Raw genomic sequence first — 24,886 nt, forward strand, 5'->3', positions numbered from 1 at the left:
TAGGGTAGGGAGTGTGTGTGTGCTGGGGGTATGTATGTACCAGTTGTGTACTAATAAAGTTAATGATTGCCATCTGGCCAGAAGAACAGATTTCTGAATTCCTGGTTTTTCATGTCACTAGTTTACCAGGCCATTATTCCAGCCCTGCTTGTGTGCCACTTTTTGAAAATGAGAGCATTATCTTCAGATCCAGTTGAAATAAATAAAATGCAGAATGTGCTCATATTATAGTGAAAAAGCAAGAACCATCTACATACAGTATGAGTGTGTATAAGTGCATTTCTGTGGATAATATATTACGTATCTTTTCTGTGTGTGTGTGTGTGTGTGTGTGTGTGTGTGTGTATCTGTTCATGGTATGGTACAAGAACTATGAACACTGACATAGTCCTTGTTGCCTTCTTACACCACACACACACACACACACACACACACACACACACACACACACACACACACACACACATACACATTTGTGAGTAGATGTATGATGGGACTGCATACCTCGGTATGTTTGTCCTATACGTGTAAACCTTTTGTAGTGGCTAGCGTAGCTCTCCTGTTACACATACATGTTCTTTATGGGCTGGCTAATGGAGCTGAGCTCTTCCTGCCTCTGTGATGTGGTTTACTGCTGTTTGATGTGCTCAGGAATCCTGCATAAGAGAGCACCTCAAGCCGATCTTATCACATAAAAGCCCTTGCAATGGAAGAAGACACTCAGCTCTCTTTTTTAACTTAATAGAGATCTGTGCCCCTGTGAGGCTTTGTGCGAGTGTGCACCGTTTTTCTAATTCAATCGAGTGTGTAACCCAAGGCCAAACACACACATTTGATTTCAGTAAATGCTGAGCCCGGAGACCTGTGGCTTAAATTGACCAGAGACATGTCAGATATGTCAGTGCACGTTACCGTGAGTGCGTATGTGTGTGACAGTAAGCAAAAGAAAAAAAACAGGGATTTTACTTTTTTATTTTTAAATTTTTACATTGAAATCATATACAGTTTGACAACTGTATGTTTAAGAACATGCTCAAAGTACAGTCAGTTCTTACAGTTGCTAGACATGCTATATATTGTTATTTTCTTAATAAAAGCTGATTTATAGCCTACGCAAAGCCTACATAAGTGGCCTACGCCATTGTAGAATTTATACTTGTGCGCTGATGTGGCTGCCTTGTTTTGTGTGTCCAGCGTATCTCTTTAAAGGGTGACGTCACTTCTTGTTGACGTTCAAAGTATTGTCAAACAAAACGGAGGCTAGGCTCGTTGTCGTTGTCTAGGACAGCTCTCCTCTAGCTAACTTCTTCACGCTTCTCTCTCCTCCACTCCCCAAACCCCCCTTTATGTGCACGCGCACTAACCCCCCAACCTCCACCCCCAAATCCTTCTTGTCGGCTGGAACACTGTTTATGTTTCGTGGTGCAGGTTGTGGCAGTTTGTTTTTGTTGCCGTTTGTGGAGCCTGGGCTGTCTACAGAGACCGCGTTTTTTTTACAGTGCATTCAGGGGACAGGCAGCTAGTGGATAGTGAGGAGATGTTTACTGTATTTGACAAAAAATGTTGTAGCCTAAAAAACGCATGACATCGCTTAGAGCACCTTTAAGAGAATAGCAGAGCCAGTACGTAGTGTGTATGTGTGTGTAAGGAGTGTGTGGTAGAGCGAGTGAGAGAATGACGGGGGTTAGCTCCGGAGCGAGTACCGACTCGGCCCAGGAGACGGAGAAACAAGATGTCTCCCCTGTGCATTCTGACCCCGTTCAAAAAGCTGTGGCAAGAAAGGTTAACCCTCTCTTCGATTTCATGTTGTTCACTGAGAAGGAGCAGCCAGAAATGAGTTGGAAGAAATGCATTACCAAGCGAAATGAAGTTTCTGGGGAAGTTCATGTCAGGCTACGGCACGGGGTACGTACCTATGTACGTACCAACGTACATAACTACAACGTAGATTCAACGCAGAAGTATAAGTCAAGCTTAAGTGCTTTTTGATAATGTTACCAAAACGGATTTATCAGAGAAACATATATCACTGAAAGAGTAAGCTTTGCTGATTCCTGGATTGTATGTATGACGTCTGTGCATTCCAGTTTGACTGAATTGTGACTCTGAGAATAAGTGTGTTTTTTGCTGCAGAGTGCACCAATGTGTGCTGCAGGTTAAAGGAGAATTCCGGACAATTTTTATATTAATCTTGATGGCTATAGCTACGCGAGTACTTTCGATAGAAAAAACCCCGATCCGAATCAGTGCAGGCAACACGGAGTAGCTGCAGTTACGTGTACAAGCGTCCCCTGAGCTAAAATGGCAGTTGTCGGGGCAAGTTTTAGAGTGCCTTTGTGCCTCTTAACAGACACAAAATGCAATTAATATGTCTGTGCCACATGAACAGGGCCCTTACGTGTCAACAAGATGCGTTTTCAACTCAGACAGTTTAAATTCACCTACCCTGTCTTGATCCTGCTGGTAGGTAGCTTGGCCTGTTAGCTGCTAGCTGCTAGCTGTTAGCTGCTAGCTGTTAGCTGCTATCTGCTGTCCGTGATAAATGTGTTCAGCCAGGCTTTTGTAAAAAATCATCGCGCAGCAGTTCCGTGTGTATTTGTAGCTCATCTATTTTGTGTGTGATCGATCTGGTGTTGGTAGGTAGGAGGCTTGTCAGTGTCGCTCTGTGTGGTAGCTAGTTCCCTTAGCCAGGCAAGCAGCCTTCGTCCCCCTCCCGCAGCCGACAAAAATCCCCCAAGCGCCCGGTGGTCTGGTGGATGTCCTCCAGAGGACAGATCATGCCTTCGCAGCGAAAAGTTTAGTTTATTTCCCCCTCAAAAAATAGGTAATTGAGCACTGTAGTGGTTATGTCCATATCAGTTACTATGAACTATGTAACTACATGGAAACGGGATAAACGATGTCTGTGGCTTGCACAGTAATAGTGTTACTGAAGCTTAGCTGTAGCATTGAGCTGTCTCCTGGGAATTCAGTTGTAGCAGGAAAAGGTAAACAGTAGTGTGCAGATCGGAGCGTAGCGTGTGAAGAGTGGAGTTGTTTACAAGGGAAGAAGCTTGGAGTAACGTAACTATGGAGAATATAGCAGATATACAACACACGGAAGAAGCACGTCAAACTTGAGCTACCACCTACGAGCTAAGCATGTACAGTTAACGTGACTCAGGTTGATGCTAGCAGGCTCAGGCAAAGCACTATTTTGGAGAGTGGATGAAACCAAATCCAAAAAAATTATTACAGCTCTTGCAAAATGGGTGACAACTAACTGCAGACCTGTCAGCATCGTAGAAGACTCGGGTCTTAAAGACGTACTACGGTTGGCATGTTCTGATCTGTCTTATACATTGCCGTTGAGGGGGACAGTAGTTTCACACATACACAGTCCTTACGACTGGATGGTGATCACTGGACGTCAGATAGTAATCAAAATGAGTTACTGCACATTATATTGACTCTAGATTCAAATGTGTGACTAGATTCACACATTTTTCTTTTGTTTACAGTAAATAAATACATACAAATCTTAAAATCAAGTTCCTAAAGTCACTTTCTTTGCATTAATTTGATTCCCAATCAAGATGCACTGGTAAGAATTGCTTTCCATTGTTAATATGTACTTAAAAACAGTTCTGAAATGCAAAATAATAGAATTTTAATCATGTGATAAAACATGTGATTAATCGTGATTAACTATAGAAATTCAGCGATTAAAAAATATTATCGTTTGACAGCCCTAGTTTTTATCTATCGAAAATACTCGTGGAATTCTCCTTTAAGCGTAAATGCAGACGGAAATTAAAGGGAACACATTACCGCAAACCTCTGTAACAGTAATATCAACCTCATCCTCTCTCCAAATGCCTCACACTTCATAATAACGGAAATGTATACATATTAAAAGAAAAGCACTGGGATTTTGGATACATTAACGTCAGTGTAGACATACTGTCTTGTTCAGGCTTTGAATATTGTATGCTAAAATGACACAACTTATTCCTCAGTTCTCTGATCTTGACTTGAATTACTCCAGACATAAACATGCATAACTTCCTATCAAGGCATTCATGAATGGCCACATTCTTAATCACGCATACACACACTGTCTATATTCTGTGTTTCATCTACGGCCTGAAAGTCGTGCCATTGTCTTTGTTCACGCTCCCTCTACTCATTCTTGTCTCTGCAGGATTCCTGTGTTGTTTGTTTAGTGGTGACCAGTCCTGTCTCTGCGTAGTCTGTCGGCCCACATGAAGGCCTTTTCTGTCTTATTGATGCTAGCTTTAAAGATGAAGGACTACACAGATTAAACTGCGGTTGCCATCTTGAATAGATGTGACGCTCGCTCCAAATAAACTTTGGGTTTTAGTTTGTGTGTTTTTTTCTCTTTCCTTCTCTTTTCAGTGGGTTTTGCTTTGCTTTTTCTTGGACATCAACTCTAATATCGTAAAAATGAGACAAAACTTTTATTGCATAGTTGTGAAACTTAACAGTGTCTGTGATGCTTGTGAATGGTAATTTCTCTCCACAAACAAATAAGTAAAATGTAGTTTTTATTTTTATGAGATTTTAAATCCTAGTGGAGCTTAACTCCAGTGACCCCTACTTTCTCTCCTGATTTTATTTTTACTTCTGATTCTCTTTCCACCCTTATCCTTTCATTTCCTTTTCTTCCCCTCTTCTCATTTCTTCTTCTCCTTTCCAGATACCCACCGACCCCCGAGAGAACAGTCATGTTTCCAATATGTCTCCATTTAGCAGAGACCAAATGAACAAGAGCAGGGCCAAGACAAGAGCAGGAAAAATCATCACATAGCCACTGGCACCATCTGCTTATCTTTCACTGCTAATAGCTCTCATGCTCTTCACATCATTGATTCTATGTACATACATACAGGCACACATACACACTCACACAAATTCATGTATGCACATGTTGTTATTTGCACACAAACAACATTCAATGTGCATCAGTACACACGCTCATCCAAACTTGCTTGGGCTGTTTCCTGCCACTGCCGAGAAGTGCATAATGATAATTACAGTTTGGGTCTACATCCCTGAATTAACCAGATCAGACACACACACAATTCAGAAGTGCCAGGGGCTGCTGTGGTGTATACTGACTGGTGTGCAGCGTTGGAGCAGCCTGGTGCTGGGAAGTTGTCCGTCCTACTATTGTTTTCTATTAAAACCTCCTGGGAACCATCTCAGCAAGACTGAGAGACGTGCAGAGCCAATAAAACTCCAGTCAAACCAACAAAGAGTCTGAAACACTAAGCCCTTAGTAAGGACTTTGTGTAACAATATGTTACTCTGATTGAGCTAAACTAGGTAAAAACAGCGACACAGAGAGAGCTCCTAACATTCTGCCTTTTTTATATTGATCTGTAAAATGTGCAAAACAAAGGGGAAGAAAGACACAGACACAGACAGAGAGACAGACAGAGACATACTTACACCCAGATAAAGACAGACAGACATAGCCAGAGAAGCCACGGAGGAGAAAAACAGGAGCCGGAGCTCAGGTGTGTATGCCAACCACAGAGGCTTGGAGGTGTTTACAGTGTGCGAATATATGCCAGTAAGCACCATTGACTCACTTGTGTGGGTATACCAGCATTTCATGTGCCCATAATGGTAAACCATAAGGGCATTGCAATCTTTTACAACACAGTACATCCAACAACATACATACAGCTGCACTTAAAATAATGCATCCCTCTATCTTAAAAACAAATCTCTCACTGCTCTGCCCTACAAAGGCAAAAGACCTTAACTCGCCAGAGTGTGAAACTGAGAAAAATGACTTTAAAGTTATCTTAATGTCCTGACAATTGAGTAATAGGTATACTATTGTAATTTTCAGATGTTGTAGTGTATACCTACAAAAATCTATTTACAAAAAAAATGTTAACTCAAATTTGACCTTTGACCCTTTTTCGGAAGTTACTGTATTCTGCCTTAGCACTGCCCACAAAATGTCAATCGGTCATACCAAGGCAAAAAACCTTAAGTTCTATTTTATAGCACAATGTTATGATAACAATGTACTGATAAAATTTACTTAAAATGTAAGCAATATTAATCCTATTGGACTCACTATGATAAAAATGGCTTCACATTTATCAACATCATATGAAAATTATATATCAATTAGTTTTTTTCTGTATTTCATACTCATACTACCACACAGGCAGTCGAATGATTGATTCACACACTGACAGACGTCAGAATTAAGCATGATAGCGTTTTAATGCATATAAAGCATGTTCTTCTGTTTGGATATGAGGCACTAATTTAGACTCATTGCAAGAATGAAGACGTGAACATAAAGATGCCGTCATTCACGTGCATTTTAAGTAGCCACGTTGGTTTGTTTTGATCTTATAATACATCCATAGATGCTCTGCAGAGAGGATGGTTAGTTTAGCCAGCAGTTAACTTCACAAGAATTTGTCCACATTTCAAGATTTGTGGCAAACTAAGATAAACAGACTACAAACCGACAGCTTTTGTTTTAGCTTGTTTGTCAAAATTCGCTATTTAGAGTACAGTAGAGCTGTGTTTGTGTAAACAGCGCGGTGAACGAGAGTGGACGGCGCCCAGACAGAGATTGAAATATATCGCTTCCTACATGTGTATGCCTGTAGACAGGTGAGTGGGTATTGATACGTATTTACTTTTAGGTTTTATTGTAGCCTACTTACAGTAACGAGCGTAGCTGTATTTTTCCCAGTCAGGTACATGCTGCGCGTCAGCGTTGTCCTCTGCTGTGTGTGCGTGTGTGTGTGTGTGTGTGTGTGTGTGTGTGTGTGTGTGTGTGTGTGTGTGTGTGTGTGTGCAGCGCGGGCAGCGCATTTACAGAGTACCTTAACTCAATTTGAGCATTCTGAAGCGCCATGAAACAAAGACAAATTCTGCCTTGGCTTCTCTACGGCTTTTGAAGTTACGGCAAAGACAACACACAATTTTCTCCCCAAAACAATAAAATTGAAGATATTTGTCCACATGATAAAGCAGATCTTTAATATTCCAAAAGTGACAATAACTCATTTTCGACCAAAATTGAGTTACGGTCTTTTTGCTTTGCATGGCAGTGCTGCCCACTCTCTTTGGACTTTTTTGTTAACCCTTTGTTCTCCATCTCTGCTGCTATCAATCTATCCATCTATTTATCTATCTGCATATCTCTGTATCTATTTGCATATCTATCTATCGACATTCAAATTTACTGACAATATCCACCTCTTCCCTTGACCTCCCCTTCCTTCTCCTCATTCCTTTGGTGACCCTGAGGGCAGGACCGTCGTTAAGGAGGCCGTCACTGGTCACCTCTGGATCCTGTGTCCTGGTCTGCCTCTTTACGGCCGCAGGGCCCACCTAATCAATTGCCCACTCTTGTACACACTTAAATGCTGCGACACACACACACAAACACAGACTTCCAATCAATTAGACTTGAGATTTATACAACCGGGTAAACTCGGGGGTGTTAATCTCCCTGAGGCCAATCAGATTGGGCTTTCCCGAGACTTCTACATCAGCCAAATGACTAATTAGCTGTGTGTGTGTGTGTGTGTGTGTGTGTGTGTGTGTGTGTGTGTGTGTGTGTGTGTGTGTGTGCGCGTGTGTGCATGCAAGTATGTGCATGTGTGTTATTAGCAGAGCTAGTGCACCTACTTCCTTAGGACCATTTCCTGTGATAGTAATTATAAGGTATGTGTGATAAATTCCAGGCTTTCTTCCACCCGGCCAGAGATAGAACAAGAGAGAAAAAGTCAAAAAAAGAAAGGGAGGGAGAGCAGCTTTAAAAGAGTGACAGAGTAAAAGTAAGAAGAGACTATGAAAGAATGATGTTACTCTAGTGGCAAAGTGACTCAGTACGAAGGGGAAAGCAGTTTCTACAAGCTATATCTTTCCTTTGCCTCCTTGACATGGCCTCCATATATTCCTCTCCAGTTGTCAATCACTGCATTCTTTTTGTTTTTGTGTGTCACAATCACCCCATCTTCACTAGGTCAATCTTCAGATTAAGACAAGAAGTTCTTTCTGTCTCTGGAAAGACTCTTCCATCTCTGTCTATCAGTTTAACTAAAAACACACATACAGTACATGTGCTATCCTCTCCATTTGACCAATGCCCTCCAAGCGTCAACTTATCTTTCAGTTCAACATCAACTTCATAAGACAGCTCTAGCCTTCCAGTCACTCATACATTGGCTTTTGGAGACAATACCACTTCCACCCAGCCACTCACAAATGGCTCACAAATCATGTTTTGCTATGACAGCCACCCAGCAGTTATACTGCAGGCAAACAAAGTGTCTGTGTGCCAGTTTTACAAAACTCAAGTCAGGGTTTACATACTGTACAGGACATAAAACCTCTAGTTCATATGTACTGGGTAGGTCAATGCTTGCCAAAAATATTATGCCGATATAAGCACCAATAAAATATGAATAAGTAGTGATAAAAAAAGAACCATAATTGATGCTAGAACAGCCAAACGCTGAGAGAAGTGAGCTCAAGACATGACGTTTGCAGAGTGTAGTCCAAGAGAATAACATGGTCTGGGAAAAATGGGTCAGAAAAGGTAGATTTAAGGCACTTAACCTCCAGTTGCATTAGCAATATCCAATTGAAAAACTGACTATACTAAGCAAACTCTGGACTCTTCTCTCCCCACCCTTACTGTAAGGGACCAAGGTAGAAGTCTGTCATTACCTTACTGTACTGAACAAGGACTTAGAAGCAGGGATTTCCATGTGATGAAGCCATCCATTGACAAAACCTCAAAGGAGGAGGAGTAGGGTGGAGCATGCCTAGGCCCTGACATAATAACACACCTACAGGCCCAACAGCCGACACACATGTCGAAGGTAAACACGCATGTCAGAGGGCACGGGAGCACAGACAGACATGATGAATGGCCCGAAGTTCCCACGAGGCAACACACATACAAACCTGCTCACCGAGAGAGGAAGGTGATGTGTGGTCAGCCCCTCCTCAACACTGCAATACAGAGAATCCCATTCACACACTGCACCAACCCTCTATGTCTCATCATTACTTATCACAACAATGGCACTGTAACACCATACCTGTCCGCAGATTTTGCCAATACATGCATATGTCATTTCAAAACTGTGTGAACGCAATGATGCTTGGTTAAATACATAAATGTGTAAACATACTTTTTCAGGAAATGTGTTTCAATAAGTGTATATATGTGTGTATATCTGTGTGTGAGTTTGTAAGGGTGTGTGTGTGTGTGTGTGTGTGTGTGTGTGTGTGTGTGTGTGTGTGCGTGCGTGCGTGTGCGTGTGTGTGTGTGTGTGTGTGTGTGTGTCCAGGCCTCTCAGAGAGATCAGTGAGCAGGGACATGACCTTGCCAGTACAGCTGGTCTCTCTGTGTGTTTAGTCAGTGTAACCATGGCAATGGCACTGTGCAGACAGGATGTCTACATTGGTGGATTTGAAAGTCATAACGTTGCTACTGCTCTGAGCTTCATTATGCCTTAGATTACTATAACTAGCCAACAAATGGATACATGAACACAGTTCAAGGAAATAATTGAATTTCGGGGTTACAGGTTAGGGGTTATTACATTTACACTGTGAGTATAATAGCTCATTTGCCTTTCTGTACAGAGTTAGTTACATGATAAAAAGGAGCGAGCAATAGATAGAGTCGATATTTAGCTTTTGCAGAATGGCACAATGCAGAGGCGGAGTGGAAATCGGGAGCGTCTGGACTTTTCCCGGTGGGCCGGTAGTGTTTCGAGGCCGCGAGGGCCAGTCTGATAATAGTTATACATTGCAAGTTCTTAGCAACACCATCCGCCGGCCTGGTGTGTGGCCGCTGCCTGCTGGTCAAACTGTGCAGCTTCTGCTCAACCCATACAGCGAGCCACAGCAGCCTCTTATTTCAATACAAACACAGGCTAATCAGAAAGCACTAACGAAGTGCAGGTCACAACCATGTCTAGGATTTTCAGAAATATAGGGGGATCAGTGAGCGGCCCCTCCCCAAATGGCATAGCCCTGCATGGTCGGCTTACAACGTATAACACCTCTTTTTTCCTCGTCACGTTTGGAAGTCTATCGGTAACGTTAACAGACAGTGTGTGAGTCTAATGATGGAAAGCCAAAAAAGAAAAGGGAAAGGGGGCGCTGAGAAGGTCAGACTCAAAAGGACAAAAATTATGCCCTGAATGTATTTTGAAAAGTTGACTGATAGCCTATGTTGCTATCACCTAAAAACCATCTCTACGTGAGGAAAGCTGTGAACGGTATAATTTTCGGTGGAATCATAGCCAAATCAGTCTAATACATTGATGCCATCAACACAAAATTTAGGAGTGCAATACTAATGATTTAGTTTGAAGTTCCTGTGAGGTGACGTTTTCAGTCTGTGGTTCAGACTCAAACACACGGAGCTCTGAAGCAGACCTGTGCATTGCTTAGTGTCCACTCTCTCTGTATAAAGCTGCGCAGCTTCAGGTTTATCATGGATGCGCTCTGCTGTCGACATGCTGTGGCAGATGTGACGCGTTTGTGCTCCATGTATTTCTGCCGTAGTTTCGGATTTCCACCTCCAATGTACAGCAGCGTTCAGCCACTTCCCTAAACGTTTGGGTCTCTGTGTCTGTCAGGTCGGAGATCTATCGTATCAGCAGAGCAATCACGTACTGCGCAGCAGGCTATGGTGCAGGGAGATTATTTTCTGAAATATAGTGACTTTATTCTTGCAACAGCCTTAACTTTATTTTTCTCAAAATACCACAACTCCTCCAAATCTCAGAGAACACATATGGGATGAGTTATATTTTGAATGTGCACAAGGTTTTGGACATGAGCAGAAATCTTGCTCAAACACCTGAAATATTAGCCTACAGTCCAGGGGTTTATTAATAAATTAAAATGAATAATGTATCATTGAGGTGAATAATTGCCATATGCACATTTAAGGAGGTTACTTCCCCAACAAAAGATGCAAAAGAGGAGAGAGGAGTAAATTATGCCTATAGGTTACATGTGTGCTGACTCAGATATAATTAGAAAAGTCGATCCAAAGGAGAATAAATAGTTGAAAGCAACACAGAATGCCTGAGAGCCTTACTGCAATATATTCCATTATGTTTTTATGTTTGGATTTTAATCTATGTTACCCTTTACATAAAGATATTTCCAGCATAAATTGATTCAGAAAAAGGTAGAAATAGGTGCATAGAAATTCACCAGAATGCAGGAAATGAAGTGTTTAATGCTCAAAATGTTCTGGGTGGTCCCCCAGACCCACGTATCATGAGTCACAACACAAATCTGGAAACAAAACCCTGTCCTTTGGGTTGCCATGCCAGTTATGATTAGGCCAAATGTTGGTGCCATCTAACTAACATCTACAAAATGGAAGCTAAAATGAACATACACTGGCTTTTAACAAGCTGGGCAAGCCGATCGCTGTTTTGCATTGCATTCAGTTTATTTAAATGAGTCCGGGCTAAGCCCCAAACCTCCTCAAGTCCTAGAAACACCTCTGCCCGAGGGCTGGTGGTCTACGAAATTTCCCGGTAGATTTTTTGGTCCCACTCCGCCCCTGGCAAAAAGGGTATGTTTCTGACCAAATAGTCCACAAATTTGAAGCACATGTCCAAAACACAGAAAGTGTAAAAATGTTAAACACAGTTTTTAATGAATTACTCAAGGAAAGGGAATAAGAAGAGCGTGTAATTGATGGAGTGCCTGCTTTTATGTTACTCTGAGGAAAATTTCTTCTACTCAGCCGAGCAAAACATAATTTTTCCATAAATACATTTTTACTTTTAATTTCCTAAAATCAAAATGTGAATTAACAGGTGAATGTGTTGCAGGTGTTTGCAGATACATGGTACATTGTGTTTAGTCATTCTTTCTCTAGCTCTACTCTGCTACCCAGACTCTGCTCCCTCCCTCCCCTCACAGCTCTTAGGCTGATATTTTCCCGGTTCTTTCTCCCACCACTTCCTCCATCATTCTCCTCCTCCCTTCCTCCATCCATCACCCCCTCCATCAATCACTCCCTCATTCTGTGGTCCTTTTTTCTCCATCATTTAATATTTCCTCCCTAACTCTCTGCTACGACTTCTCTCTTTTCCTCCGTTTATTGTATTGTCTTGCAGAGTCTTTCTAGTAATGTGTGCATGCTTTTCCCCACCATCTCTCAAATTGTCAACTCCCCTCTTCTCTACCTTTAAACATTTCCACGTTGTCAACTCTGCATCTCTTCATGTGCCTACCTCAAAGCTGCCGCTACCTTTTCCTTACCTTTATCATCATTTTCCATCAGCAACATGTAAACAGAGATAATATCAGCTACATTCCCAGTGTCTAGGAGGATCAGGTTGAGTAAGTCACTGCAATGTTGTGGCATGTAGTATTATCCCATTCAGCCTATGGAAACATCTCAATGACTAGCTATTCAAAATGTCCAAACACATAATTTCTCTATTGTGTACCTACACCCCGTGACCCTAGACTTATTTAATGACTAGCTCCTCTTGAGGCCATCTGTGTCTGTCTGTCTGTCTGTCTGTCTGTCTCTGTGTGTGTGTGTGTGTGTGTGTGTGTGTGTGTGTGTGTGTGTGTGTGTGTGTGTGTGTGCGTGTACTGTACAGTATGGTGGAAACTCAATCTGGTGTGGGGTGATAGAGCAGACCAGCACTGCTCCTTATACATCAACCATTCAGTTCTATATCTGATCGTAAGGCAAATGAAAATGAAAATGTCTCTCTCTCTCTCTCACACACACACACACACACACACACACCAGCTAGGAAACCCAGCATGCAATAAGAAGATATTGAAAATGATTTTTTCCCCTCTTGTCTCTTTCATTAACAGTGTTGAAAAGCCATGAGTCTAACTCCCTCTGTCTCTCGCCCTCTCTCTCTCTCTCTCTCTCTCTCTCTCTCTCTCTCTCTGGCTTATACACACACACACACACACACACACACACACACACACAGAGCTCCCCAGTTCACAGGGGAACGTGCCTCACATGGTTTGTTTCAGCTGGTCTTCTTGACAAATGCCACATTACAGCAGAGAGAAGGAGAAACTTGGCATGAAATCAAACTTCTCTCATGATTTCTAAGATTTGAAATACTTCAGTTTGTGTAGCCCCTCCATTCCATGCTCCCCTCCCTCTCATTCTCTCTCTCTTTCTGTCTCATGTCTTTCTTGCTTTCACTCTAACTCCCTCTCTCTCCCTCTCTCCCTCTCTCCCTCGCTCCCCCTCTCCCTCGCTCCCCCTCTCCCTCGCTCCCCCCCCCCCCTCTCTCTCTCTCTCTCTCTCGTTACCTCTCTTTCTCTGCCTTATCTTTCCTGTTTAGTTTTCTCTGTGCTAACTTGGACCAGAGCTGTGCTGTGGGAATATGGCCCCTTTTAAAGCAGAAAGCCAAAGTTTGTGTAAGTATGTGCATGTCTGCAGACGTGAGTGATTATATGTGAGTTCCACTGAGGTTGTGTGTACATTCTGCATGGGTATCTTTGTGGCTTGTTCAGATGTAAGTCAGTCTCACGAAGCTTCGCCCCTCGCAATTCAACAGTCCTTTAATCCTCATCATCAGTGACCCCAAACCCCTGCCTCTGACCTCTTTATACAAAGACACATACAGGTTCAAAGCCACAAGAGACCACACACACACACACACACACACACACACACACACACACACACACACACACACTTGTGCCCCCCCCATTAGCTCTTACCAGTGTAGACTTGCATTCAGTCAGTCTCGAAAACAACAGAAAACAATTGTTGCTGTTTATGTCAACCAACCATCACACTAACCTTCACCCTTAGACATCTTTCTAATGGTAGTGCCAATAAAGTAATAGTATCATTTACATGCCAGGTCCGTGAACATTTTCCTAATTTTACAAACATACCTAGAAGCACCAATTGTGTCTGTATCATATGTAATACATTTCCTCTGCTAAACATCCCTGGTAATGTTTGGATGGTGGAAATTGGAACAGACAGGAAGGTGGTTTGTAACAGAAGTGCTTTTGTGTGCAGATACATGGGCAAGGGCGCTCTCTTTCTCGGCCTCCGGCAAATTGTACACATACACATACTGTAGGCAGACAAGGACGCATACACACATTCCTTTAGAGTTAGTGTGATCAGAGGGGCTTGTGAGGCGTAATGGATTTTAAAAGTTGTGTTTTCAATACATATGTGCCAGCCTTCCCTTTTGTACTGTACCGAGTGGCTGACATTAAAGGCATTTCTCTGCGGCACATGACAGGCAGATATGTGGCTCCATGCTCCTTCAATCAGAGCGCTCAAAGCAAACACACATGTAGCCGCTCCACTGACAGATCACTGAACTTCACTCACACATTCATACATACCCACTGACACACACTCGCACATGGAAATGCAGCCAGTCCTGCTAACTCTGAGTCCTTCTCTAACTCTCTATCTGTCACAGACAGACATACAAATGAAATAACAGCCAAACACACATTTTTCAAGACTGAACCACCTGTCCTCAATAAATGTAACTTTTCACAAGGCAGCTATGGACAACGGCTGATCCTGCTTCAAAACACACCTCAGCACTGATATCTATATAACACTCATAGCACAGATGCACATGTCAGCAGGTGAGCGGATAAACGTGCCTAATACAGTATTAGACTCAAGTTTCTGCTGCAGCAACAAAGCTGCTGCGCAGGGAAAATGAGCCTGATGAAGCGCTGAGTGAACCGTGCCAATGTTAATAAAAGCGCCTTGATCATATACTTTTATGGGCTGGGTGTGCACTCACTACCACAAACACTTGTGGTTTATTTTGTTACTGTTTATCTTACTGCAGTTACCAGCAACTCTTGCTGCACTGCATTACACATTATGTTTTATTCTCCTAAAGCAAATTTTGTTTAATTAATTTATATTACTGCAATAGCCAAGTTGAATTCTTTCGTTTACTGATTGGAGAAATCCATAGCCATAAATGCACACGATATAGCATATGGTTACAGAGTATGTAATTATTTTTTCTGTGTGGCCTGTGACGATTTAAAGTTACATCTGTTGAATGAAGGAAAATAGGTACGTAGGGTAGATTAAGGTAGATAGATATGGAATATATCAATTCTGAGCAGATAGAAGGGCTGTATACAGAGACAGATGGCTTAGTGTGAGACTTACTTCATCTCTAAAATCTCCTCCAGCTGTTTGCGTCTCTCCTGGCGAAGACTATTAAGGTGTCCGTCTCTCTCATGCAGGGACTGCTGAGTGGAGGATAGATGCAGCTTGGTGGCATTCAGCTCCTGGCGTGTCTTCTCCAAAGCCCCCATCAGTTCCTCCAACTATTCAGGGAGAGACAAATACGCATAGGTTTAAACAGTATCAAAACATACCAGGATACTCCCCCGCATGGCTCTGTGTTACATTAAAACTCAATATACAAGATCTTGTATACTTGCACAGTCTCACACATGTACACATAGACATGGTCAATTGATCAGATACAAACTATTGTGCACATTTATTTGTCTACATACATATATGTGAGTATTTTAGAGAGTGTGTGTGTGTGTGTGTGTGTGTGTGTGTGTGTGTGTGTGTGTGTGTGTGTGTGTGTGTGTGTGTGTGTGTGTGTTTTGGAATGCTAGTTGACGTTAAATGACAGCCGAAACATGAAAATGAATGAATAGTAATTACTGAGGTTGAAAGGTTAGTTGAATGATATGTCCACTGACCCTTGGACTGGAAACAAGGGCTCCCTCTTCTCTCCCACCTTTCTCCACTTATTTTATCTCAATCTCAAGTGTGGCTCTACTTTAGAGCAGGTGAGAATAATGCTCAACCCCTCAACTACATCTCCTCCCTCTGCACACACGTGCCCTCCAGCCATGCAGGCCAACCTGCGTGTCTGACAGACAGGATGTGACCTCAGGGCGTCATTATCCTAAGACAGGAAGTGTCTAATTGTCTAACAACAAGTACTTTACAATAGGATGCAGTACTAGTTAGGCTTGTTCGGGTGATGTAAATAGAAGGCCACGATAATTTGAATTCTGCCGATTTGCAGATTTGTGATAAAAGATAGTCAAACAATTATTTCGATGTTGGATTTTAAATGAACAAAGGGAAAGCTAGTGAATGAGAAGCAAAAAAAAAGAGAGATGGAGTATTAGTTTAAAGCACTCCATGGGGTAGGACATGAAAAAAAGGAGTGGGCCTCTTTTATGAAGGGGCCAAATCGTTCACACATTTTCAGGACACTCTTTATCTCCGCTGGTTTTCTAGGTGTGTTTCACAGATGTCAGATAATGTGCTCACTGACTGTTCATGAATTTCACATATGGATTTGAGAAGAAAGGGTGAAAGCGAAGTGAGTGGGTAATACAGAAATTCTAAATGGTGGGAGAGTGACAACTTTCAGTCATAACTTCCTGGACATGTAACATTGCATTGTTTAAAATAAAATACACCCCATATCCCTGCCAACAACAACTGACCTCGGTAGTATCCAGCAGTTAACATACACAATATCAACAAGACATCCAACCGTCCAAAATCACATCATGTTTAATGTTTGATGTCTTCTTTCAAGCTTAAAAGAATCCAAAGCCAGTCTTTTCATCTTGAAAGCCAAGGGTCACACACACACACACACACACCTCAGTTTACACCCACCACATGTCTATCAATCCTCATGCACCAACTGCCCACCTCCCAGTTCCCCATTAGTCCACCACCCACGCGAGCCCTCTCTTCACTATCACATCATTAATAAGGAATACAAAGCATTTTAGTGAAATTAGGGACCTAATCAGCTTAGTGGTGATCCTGTGCGTGCTAATTTAGCTCAACTTCAAGGCAAAGCCCCCCAGCCAGTCTAAGGCTCACTAAGACTGGCCCAAAGCCCCTTTAGTTGCTAAGCTGATTGGGGGCTAAGAGGTAAGGGCCAAATCCCTCTTGTCCGTTTGCGTCGGTGTTGCTGGTTCAGAGGCCTAGTTCAAACGCCACAGAGGGGGAGAGAGGGAGAGAGACAAGAATAGAGATGGAGAGAAAGGGAGAGAGAGTGTGGTAATTGGGTGGGACAACTTAAGAAGGCAGATGGGAAAGAACGAGGCTCAGGACAAACGATGGGCAGCAGAAATGAAGGCAGGAGAAAGACAAGAGACAGAGACAAGCAGCGATAGAGTGAGAGACTTAGAGAGCGGGGGTGTGATGAAAAGTAAGCCAGGGCATTACCCATGCTCCATTTCAGAAGGTCAGGCTGATGGAAGACTTTCAGCACATTGCACATCATGAGACTGATTACTCTTGGACAGAGGGGAGAAGAAAGAAGAAAACCAAGGAAAAAGCAAGGGGGGGTGTGAGAATGTTAGTCTGGCAGGGCGCTCTGAAATGGTGCCAGGGTCAGGTGATGTTTCAGAAGGACCTGTCCCTCTCTCTATTCCCCCCAACAACCCTTTCCACACACACTCCGTTTTTTCCAGAGTCTGAGGCTAGAGCGGCAGTTGACTGACGACTGTGTAACTGCATGTTAATTGTTAGTTGACTCGCTGCCCCCTTATGCGGTGAAGTCATGCTGGCTCACAAAGTTCAGTGTGTCGATAGCACCTACTCTAGCAGTGAGCATCAACGACGGAGCAGCTAGAGTGCCAGGCCAAATGGGTAGTTTTCCTTGTGTCAGTAGCACAAGTGCAACTCTATTCTGGCTCTATAAGTGTAAAGTGCAGTTGCCAATATGACTGCATGCTGGCTCATTATGTTCTCTATGTGTAGAGTCTGGATTGACATGAAATGAAAGCAAGTTGACTATGTTTTGGATCAACTAGTGTTAACGTGTCACAAGTTAGGAAAGGATTTCCCTGATTCTGGCTACACATCGGTGGACTTAGGTCAAAGCTGAATCATCCACTTGTATTGCGTGCGAAAAGTCCCACAGACATAAATATACTTTTCTTTCGGACTTCTCAGTGGATCAGGCAATTGTTTGATAAACACAGTATCCATGCTGCCTTTAAGTCAAGCGTGTAAAGTACAGAAATTGCACAAAAAAAGAAGGAAAAAAACAAGCCACAGCTAGCATTGGCTCTCACAAAAAATTTCTAAACTGAGTTTGACCTTACTTTCCCACTCTGTCCACCTCCATCTCCTCACTTCATCTTTAAAGTTCTCCTCGATCAGAATCTGTCTTTGAATGTGTGTGTGTGTGTGTGTGTTTGTCTGTGTGTGAGAGAGCATATGTATGCATGTTTGAAGCAATGCAGCCACCATTCTGCCTAAAAATGTTAGTTCTTGTTTTAACCGCCAATTGCTCTCATATTACTTGTGGCAGTCATCAGTAATTCAAGGTCATTCTCATTCAAATGCACACTCACACCGAGAGGAAACACACTCCTTTGCCCTGTTTCTCTTTCCCACCACAGACACACCTACGCTCTTCTCTCTCTCTCTCTCTCTCTCTCTCTCTCTCTCTCTCTCTCTCTCTCTCTCACACACACACACACACACACACACACACTTTTTGGGACCCACTTAAAGATGTAGACTGCCCAGCTGGCAGTCAGAAAGACAGATAGATAGCAGAACATACAGACTAAAAGGGCAGCCCGTACTCAATCGAGACTACAAGTTTTCAAATTTGGTAACAAATTCTGATTGCCTGCACATAAACTCACAATGTGTTAAACATATGCTCACATTTATAACCGTGCAACAGCAAACGAGAGACAGTTTTAAATTCCAGTCTAGAGGGAGAAAATAAACAACAGCATGTTTAGAGAATACAAACCAAATTAAGAAAATAAAATAAACTAATTTTAATTTTGTAAAATTTTGATATTTGTTGGTTAAAAACTACATATTACAGTCTGCCTGCAGTTACACTCTTAGCCACATGGGGGTGCAGTTAGGTTCCTCACATTTTCTCAGTGGTCCTTCTTAGTCCTGGGTGAGGTGATACCAGAGCACTCAGTTTTAAAGGTAGTTTGCCTATGTAGGGAGGCATACGACTATCTCTGTGTATGAATGTGTGTGTGTGTGTGTGTGTGTGTGTGTGTGTGTGTGTGTGTGTGTGTGTGTGTGTGTGTGTGTGTGTTTATGCTGGTCTCAAGTGTTCCATCAGTGTGCGAAACATGTTGCACCACATGCTTGCTCTTGGGGGAATTGTTGGGTATTTGTTAGTTGTGTAAGTGTGGTTTAGACCTACTTTGTCTATAAAGTGTCTTGAGATAACTCCTGTTGTGATTTGACACTATAAATAAAATGTAATTAAATTTAATTGAAAACATCAGCTAAACCTGTCTTTGGGCCTGAACACGGGCAGTCTCCTCTTGCGCCCAGAGAGCCTCTCTATGTGCGGAGGTGTTCATGCTCTCCCTCAGTGCCCTCTCCAACTCCCTGATCCGCTCTGCCGTCTCCCGCATGGCATCCTGGGAAGCTGAAAGAGGAAGCTGAGGGGGCGAAAGAAGTTCAGAGGAGGAGTATGAGGAGGGGGGTTGGAAGCAAAGTAGCAAAAGCCAGGGGAGAGTGTTTTTCTTTGAGTATACTTTGTTTGAAAACCTCATCAAATGTTTTTTGCACTGGAATAATACTATATTGGCAAAAGCTCATTTGAGAAAAGGTGTATTTGTTGATCCCTTTGCTAAGAAAGGATCTAGTCCATGTAAAATAATAACAATAGGAAATACTTGAGTAAGTTAAAAAAAAGCTATGGTGATAGAAGAACAAGACTTCTCTCAGAACAAAGAGACCCAGCCAAGACAGCAGAGAGTGATAAGTGATGGAGAAAGAGTGTGTAAGTGCTGTGACCTTTGCCGACATCTATGTGAGTGTGCACATGTATGAGTGTGGGTGTGTTGAGTAGACCGTGCACGTTCACATGCACAGTTTGTGTGTGGCCTCTCTGACACCTATGGTGAGTGGGGGAAAAGGATCCCTCTCCACACTGGGTGATGGAACTGTGAAAGAAAACACTGGACAGAAATAATAAACCCCCCCTGATTCTCTCTCCCTCTTTTTTTTTTAAACTCTCTCTCCTACTCCTCAATAGTTGACTCGCCTTCAAGTTCACACGTTCACACTTTTCTGGGAGCAGTGCAAAAGCCTTGGGGTCACATGGACAAGGAGACACTTTTTGAACTGAACAAAGACGAGTTCAGTTACACTTGTTGCCAAACACAAACTAGGGGTGTAGCAAGTGGATATTAAGTAACAAAAGGAGCACAAGCCAAAAACACCAGATCAGATGTTGTAGGAAATAAAATAAAAGTCACAACTATTCAATATGAACACTTGTATAGCCACTGTTTGTGTAACCTTACATAAAAAGAAGCAGCAACACTGATACTTAATGTTCAATTAGAATGGTTACATTGCATGTGAGTGAGAGGTGCTACCTGCCGTCAAAACAAAACGTCTTCATGGCACACTTGTAGAAGCATGAATCAAATGAATATGACACAATAGGAACAAGTTACAAGTAGTAGTGTCTACTTTGTTGGAAGCAGTGAGGATTTGTAGGAAACTCTCTCCAGACAGTAACTAAGAAAAACGAATAAAAGAGAAAATGTTTCGAAGTTTCACCAAGTCAAACTACAAGCTCTTAAACTGACATTTCATCTTAGAAACGACTGCTTGTAAAAGTCAGTTAGTGAGATTAGAATGCTTCCAAACAATTGCAGCTTTGCAGGCATATAGATGACATATGGAGCTCAACCTTAGTGAGCATGTCTCTAACATTATTCCTAAGTCGAACAGTGATCTGAATAGGCTAATTTTTTTTTTTGTATTGCATATAAGGAGCTCCAGGCTAAACAGTGGTGGACACATGGTGAATCTATTCTGACTGCCAAAAGGATATGCTAAATGCAAGGAAAACTGAAAAGAGTCTGATGATTTAGCATGCTGATCATGCTAAATGCATATGAATGGCCTATTCACTGCCCCTCAGAAATATTAAAGTGAGTTTTGACTTGGTACCTGTATTATACATAGATAGTGGTGAAGCCAGCTCTTCAAATTCAATAGTAAATATTGAAAAACCCCTTCATGATAAAGGCTAACCAACTGACTAATTCATTGATACTGACTAAAACACGCGCGATAGGATTATCCCTGAGTTCCATGAAAATAGTGCCAAGCCAGCCAAATCACAAGCAGATACTTGTGGCTCGTCATGTCAGCACGACACAGCTGGAGGTGAGCGACAAACACCCGCACACACACATACAGAGGCAGGCTGTGTGCATCAGCAGTCCAAAGCTGTAATTGGATGTGACAGACAGGCAGTAATTCGATGCACCAGAATCAACAAGTACTGGTCTGACCCCACCTTACAGACAGAAACACACACATGCACGCACACACACATGCACGCACACACACATGCACGAACACCCCACTGAGATGGGGCTGCCACCACTGGACCCCCGGGTGAAACCTGACCAGAAAGCTGTGTCTGCCTGTCTGCCTGTGTGCGTGTGTGTGTGCAGTATATGTGTCTGTCTGTCTGTCTGTCTGTGTCAGTGCATATCTGTGTATTAAGCAAGTTTTATTAGTAACAAGAGAATTTTGCTGGCTTTCAAGAATACAAAGAATGGTAAAAAGGTCAAGAGAGATACAGAGAGTGGGGAGAAATGGAAAGATAATTGCCTCTGCAGCACCAATCATCACCTAATGCCCTTGGGAAGGATCATTATGGAGTCTGGCCCTTTCTCATTTGATGGAGGGATTATAATCACTAAAATAAACGAGCAGAGAGTGAGAGAATGCACATTTCCAGCATATGTGTACCTATGATCTTCAGCTTCACACACAGGCACACAAACCACACAGGCATCTGTCTCTGTCAAAAAGTTAAGTGTGCAGCATCAACTTCTATGTGTCCAATTTCATTATTTAAAGAATGTTAAGCATGTGTGCATGGCCAGAAGTTTCATATACAGTTTCAGTCAAATGCACAGACTGTGGGAACAAGCTTGGAGTGAATGAAAATCCTAAAATGCATCCATCTTCTTTAACTGTAGTTAGATTGAAAATAAGAGTTTCTATAATCCTTGTGTCTCTAAATAGAGGGGGGGTATTGTGTGTCGCTGATGCCTCTTTGTTACAGATAAAAGAGAAATAAAAGGCCTGTGTGAAGGCTTGAAGTGAACATTTCCGATGTGTGTTTTCTCTGTGTTTGTGAAGTGCAGCGTGGCGCGATGGAGACGATGAAGCAGAGAGATGCTATCACTCCATCCCACATAAACTCTCCTGGATGGATAGGGAGAAGAAGGAGTGAGGGAAGGCCGTGTTTGTTTGTGTTTACCCTTGGAGCGTGCTGTGTTCCTGATGGACCCAGAGATAAATGGAGAGAGAGAGAGACAGAGAGAGAGACAGAGAGAGAGAGAGAGAGAGAGAGAGAGAGAGAGAGAGAGAGAGAGAGAGAGAGAGCAGTGGGAAGAGTGCGAGAGAGAGGCCAGGGCACAATATAGAATATATACTCTATTCCTAACGTATCAACATCATAGATAGTGAGCTGGAATATGTGGTGGTCATCCTAACTCTTAGGGCCCTATCTTGCACCCAGCGCAATTGACTTTTTACACCGACGCATGTAGGCTATCTTTCCTATTTTGCACCCAACGCACACAAACACGACTCACAACTCACAACAGACTCACGTCGGTAAATTAGGGAATGAACCAAAAAGAGGAGGCGTGTTCCGGCGCAAACGTTCCTTAGTGCTATTTTGCAGTTTCAGAAAACAGTTCCGCCACAGACCAGAAAAAACCAAGTCTGAAGTCAGTGGCGCGTTATTCAGATGCTATTTTAAGGGCGCATGCTTGGCCGTAACATAGAGTGTGCACACCGCGCATACACTTTGCTTCTCTCATCTCACAGACCCAGCAGTTCCCATTTTTGCAAACCATACATAAATACAAGGAAAAATATGATCTTGTTTTAGACAACATTTCCATGAATCATGGATGTGTTGATAACATAAATGAGGAAATATTAGAGGACTTAAGGAGATGTGATGTTGAACTGCATGTGCCGATGCCACTTAACCCAAATGCCCCAGCAGTAGCACGGGAGAGGAGAGACAGAAGAGCTGCACCGTCTATAGTGAGGTAATCTCGGTCTAATGTTAGACTCGTGATTCAGTGAGAGTCAGCCCAAAACATCGGAAAGTATGTTTTTGTGACATTTCTTTATTTACATTTTGACAAAAAGAAAAATCAATAGCAAACGTCGGTCTCCTCGGCTGTGAACCGCTCCTGGCGTGCGCCCATGGATGTATTAAGAGCGTGCGCCTAGCAAATCCGCCATTATACGGTAATAGCAATCCGCCATGGAACAAGCGCGCCTGCTTTTAAAGGGAATGTGAGATAACGCTCTGATTGGTTTATTGCACGTTACGCCCAAACCACACCTATGAGTAATGTATCTACTTCAGACCAACCCATTTTAGATTTGCGTCGGGCACAAGAGTCATTTATCCCGCCGGTATAATAGCAACAGCGCCCGAGATGCGGCCACAAAGCTACTTGCGTTTGGCGTTTGATACTGGCGTTTCAGATCGTTAAAATAGGGCCCTCAGTGTTATTTTTAAATGTTGTGACCGTATTTTTGCTAATCTTTTTTAATTTATTGCTGCTGTATTTAATCATAATGTTCTTAATATATCATATTATATTATGTACATTCACAATTGTGCTGTTAGACAGGCTTCTCAGGGACTTTTATTCACAGGGTCTTGCTTAATTGTTAATATTAAATGTTTTGTCTGGATTGTTCTGTTGTCAATACTATGCTTTCTGTTTTGTACATTGGCTAAAGTGAGGAACACCATTTGTTTCCCACTGTATACTTTTATATGGATTGGAGCCCAATGGATAAGCTAATCAATCTTGACAAATTTTGTACAGTTTTATATATAAGTGAAATTACGAGAAAACACGTTTATTTTTGAATTGATAATGCTTATAGCACATCTGATCACAATTCATTAATTACAAAATATAAGGGATTCCAAATAGAAAATGTTTGTTAATGTAAGGGGTTACTGTTAAAACAAGTCTACAGCCATGCTAGCAGCTCTGTGAGCGAAACACTAACGTCAGCATGTTAACATACTGATATTTAGCATGTATAATGTTTACTGTGTTCACCATCTTAGTTTAGCATGTTAGCATTTGCTGATTAGCACTAAAAACAAAGTAGAGCTTAGGCTGATTGGGAGTTTCAAAATGTTGACCTGATTGTGGCGCTAAATCAAAAGTCAGGGGATCACATCCAATAGTTTTAAAGATATTTCCGTCTGTACTACCTACTGACTGACCGACAGACATTGCGATCGATAAAGCATTCCGCTGGCATGGCTTATCAAGTCTTTACATTTTCAAATACTAATATCAGTATTAGCCATGTTTTAATGTGGATGAATGGCAATAAACTTTAACTTGAGCTTGAATTCCTGCATCTGCTCGAACACTAGTATTATCTCTGGTCAATATTTTATAATACATACATACATACAATATATACCAACAAAAAAATCAACCACCTCTCCATTTTGCTCTTTTTGTGGACGTCATCTATCTCCCTGACATCAATCCCACTACTCTCTTGCACTTGTCCCTGTACTTCTTTCTTTCTTTCTGGCACTCACTTCTTGTTTCTGTCCAGGTTGTAGCAATATTAACGTGTGCTACTCAGACACTGTTTAGATGAGGAAATAGGATGTTGGATGCTGCCTGCCAGCATGCACAGGAATAACAAAATAGCTCTACCAAAAACAGGCTGAGAGCAGCTCCGGTTCTTTTTGGCAGAGAGGTACAGAGATGGGTGTACTCTACTTCATCGGTCCTGTGGGAATAACCTGGC

General features: G+C 42.3%; 1 protein-coding gene across 2 annotated transcripts in view; it reads right to left on the bottom strand.

Annotated features, from left to right (window-relative positions):
- Positions 1 to 24,886, bottom strand: part of LOC144520974 (ERC protein 2-like) — a 165,497-nt gene that overhangs the window by 66,928 nt on the left and 73,683 nt on the right. The window contains exons 13-14 of one of the 2 annotated variants that reach the window (XM_078255113.1): positions 19,315 to 19,467; positions 15,203 to 15,363 (exon numbers count right to left, since the gene is read on the bottom strand). In XM_078255113.1, coding sequence (XP_078111239.1) covers positions 15,203 to 15,363; positions 19,315 to 19,467 — 314 coding nt within the window. The remainder of the gene's footprint in view (positions 1 to 15,202; positions 15,364 to 19,314; positions 19,468 to 24,886) is intronic. The other variant, XM_078255114.1, reaches the window with a different exon arrangement.

The sequence above is a fragment of the Sander vitreus genome, chromosome 7, assembly GCF_031162955.1.
Source record: "Sander vitreus isolate 19-12246 chromosome 7, sanVit1, whole genome shotgun sequence".
Lineage (NCBI taxonomy): Eukaryota > Metazoa > Chordata > Actinopteri > Perciformes > Percidae > Sander > Sander vitreus.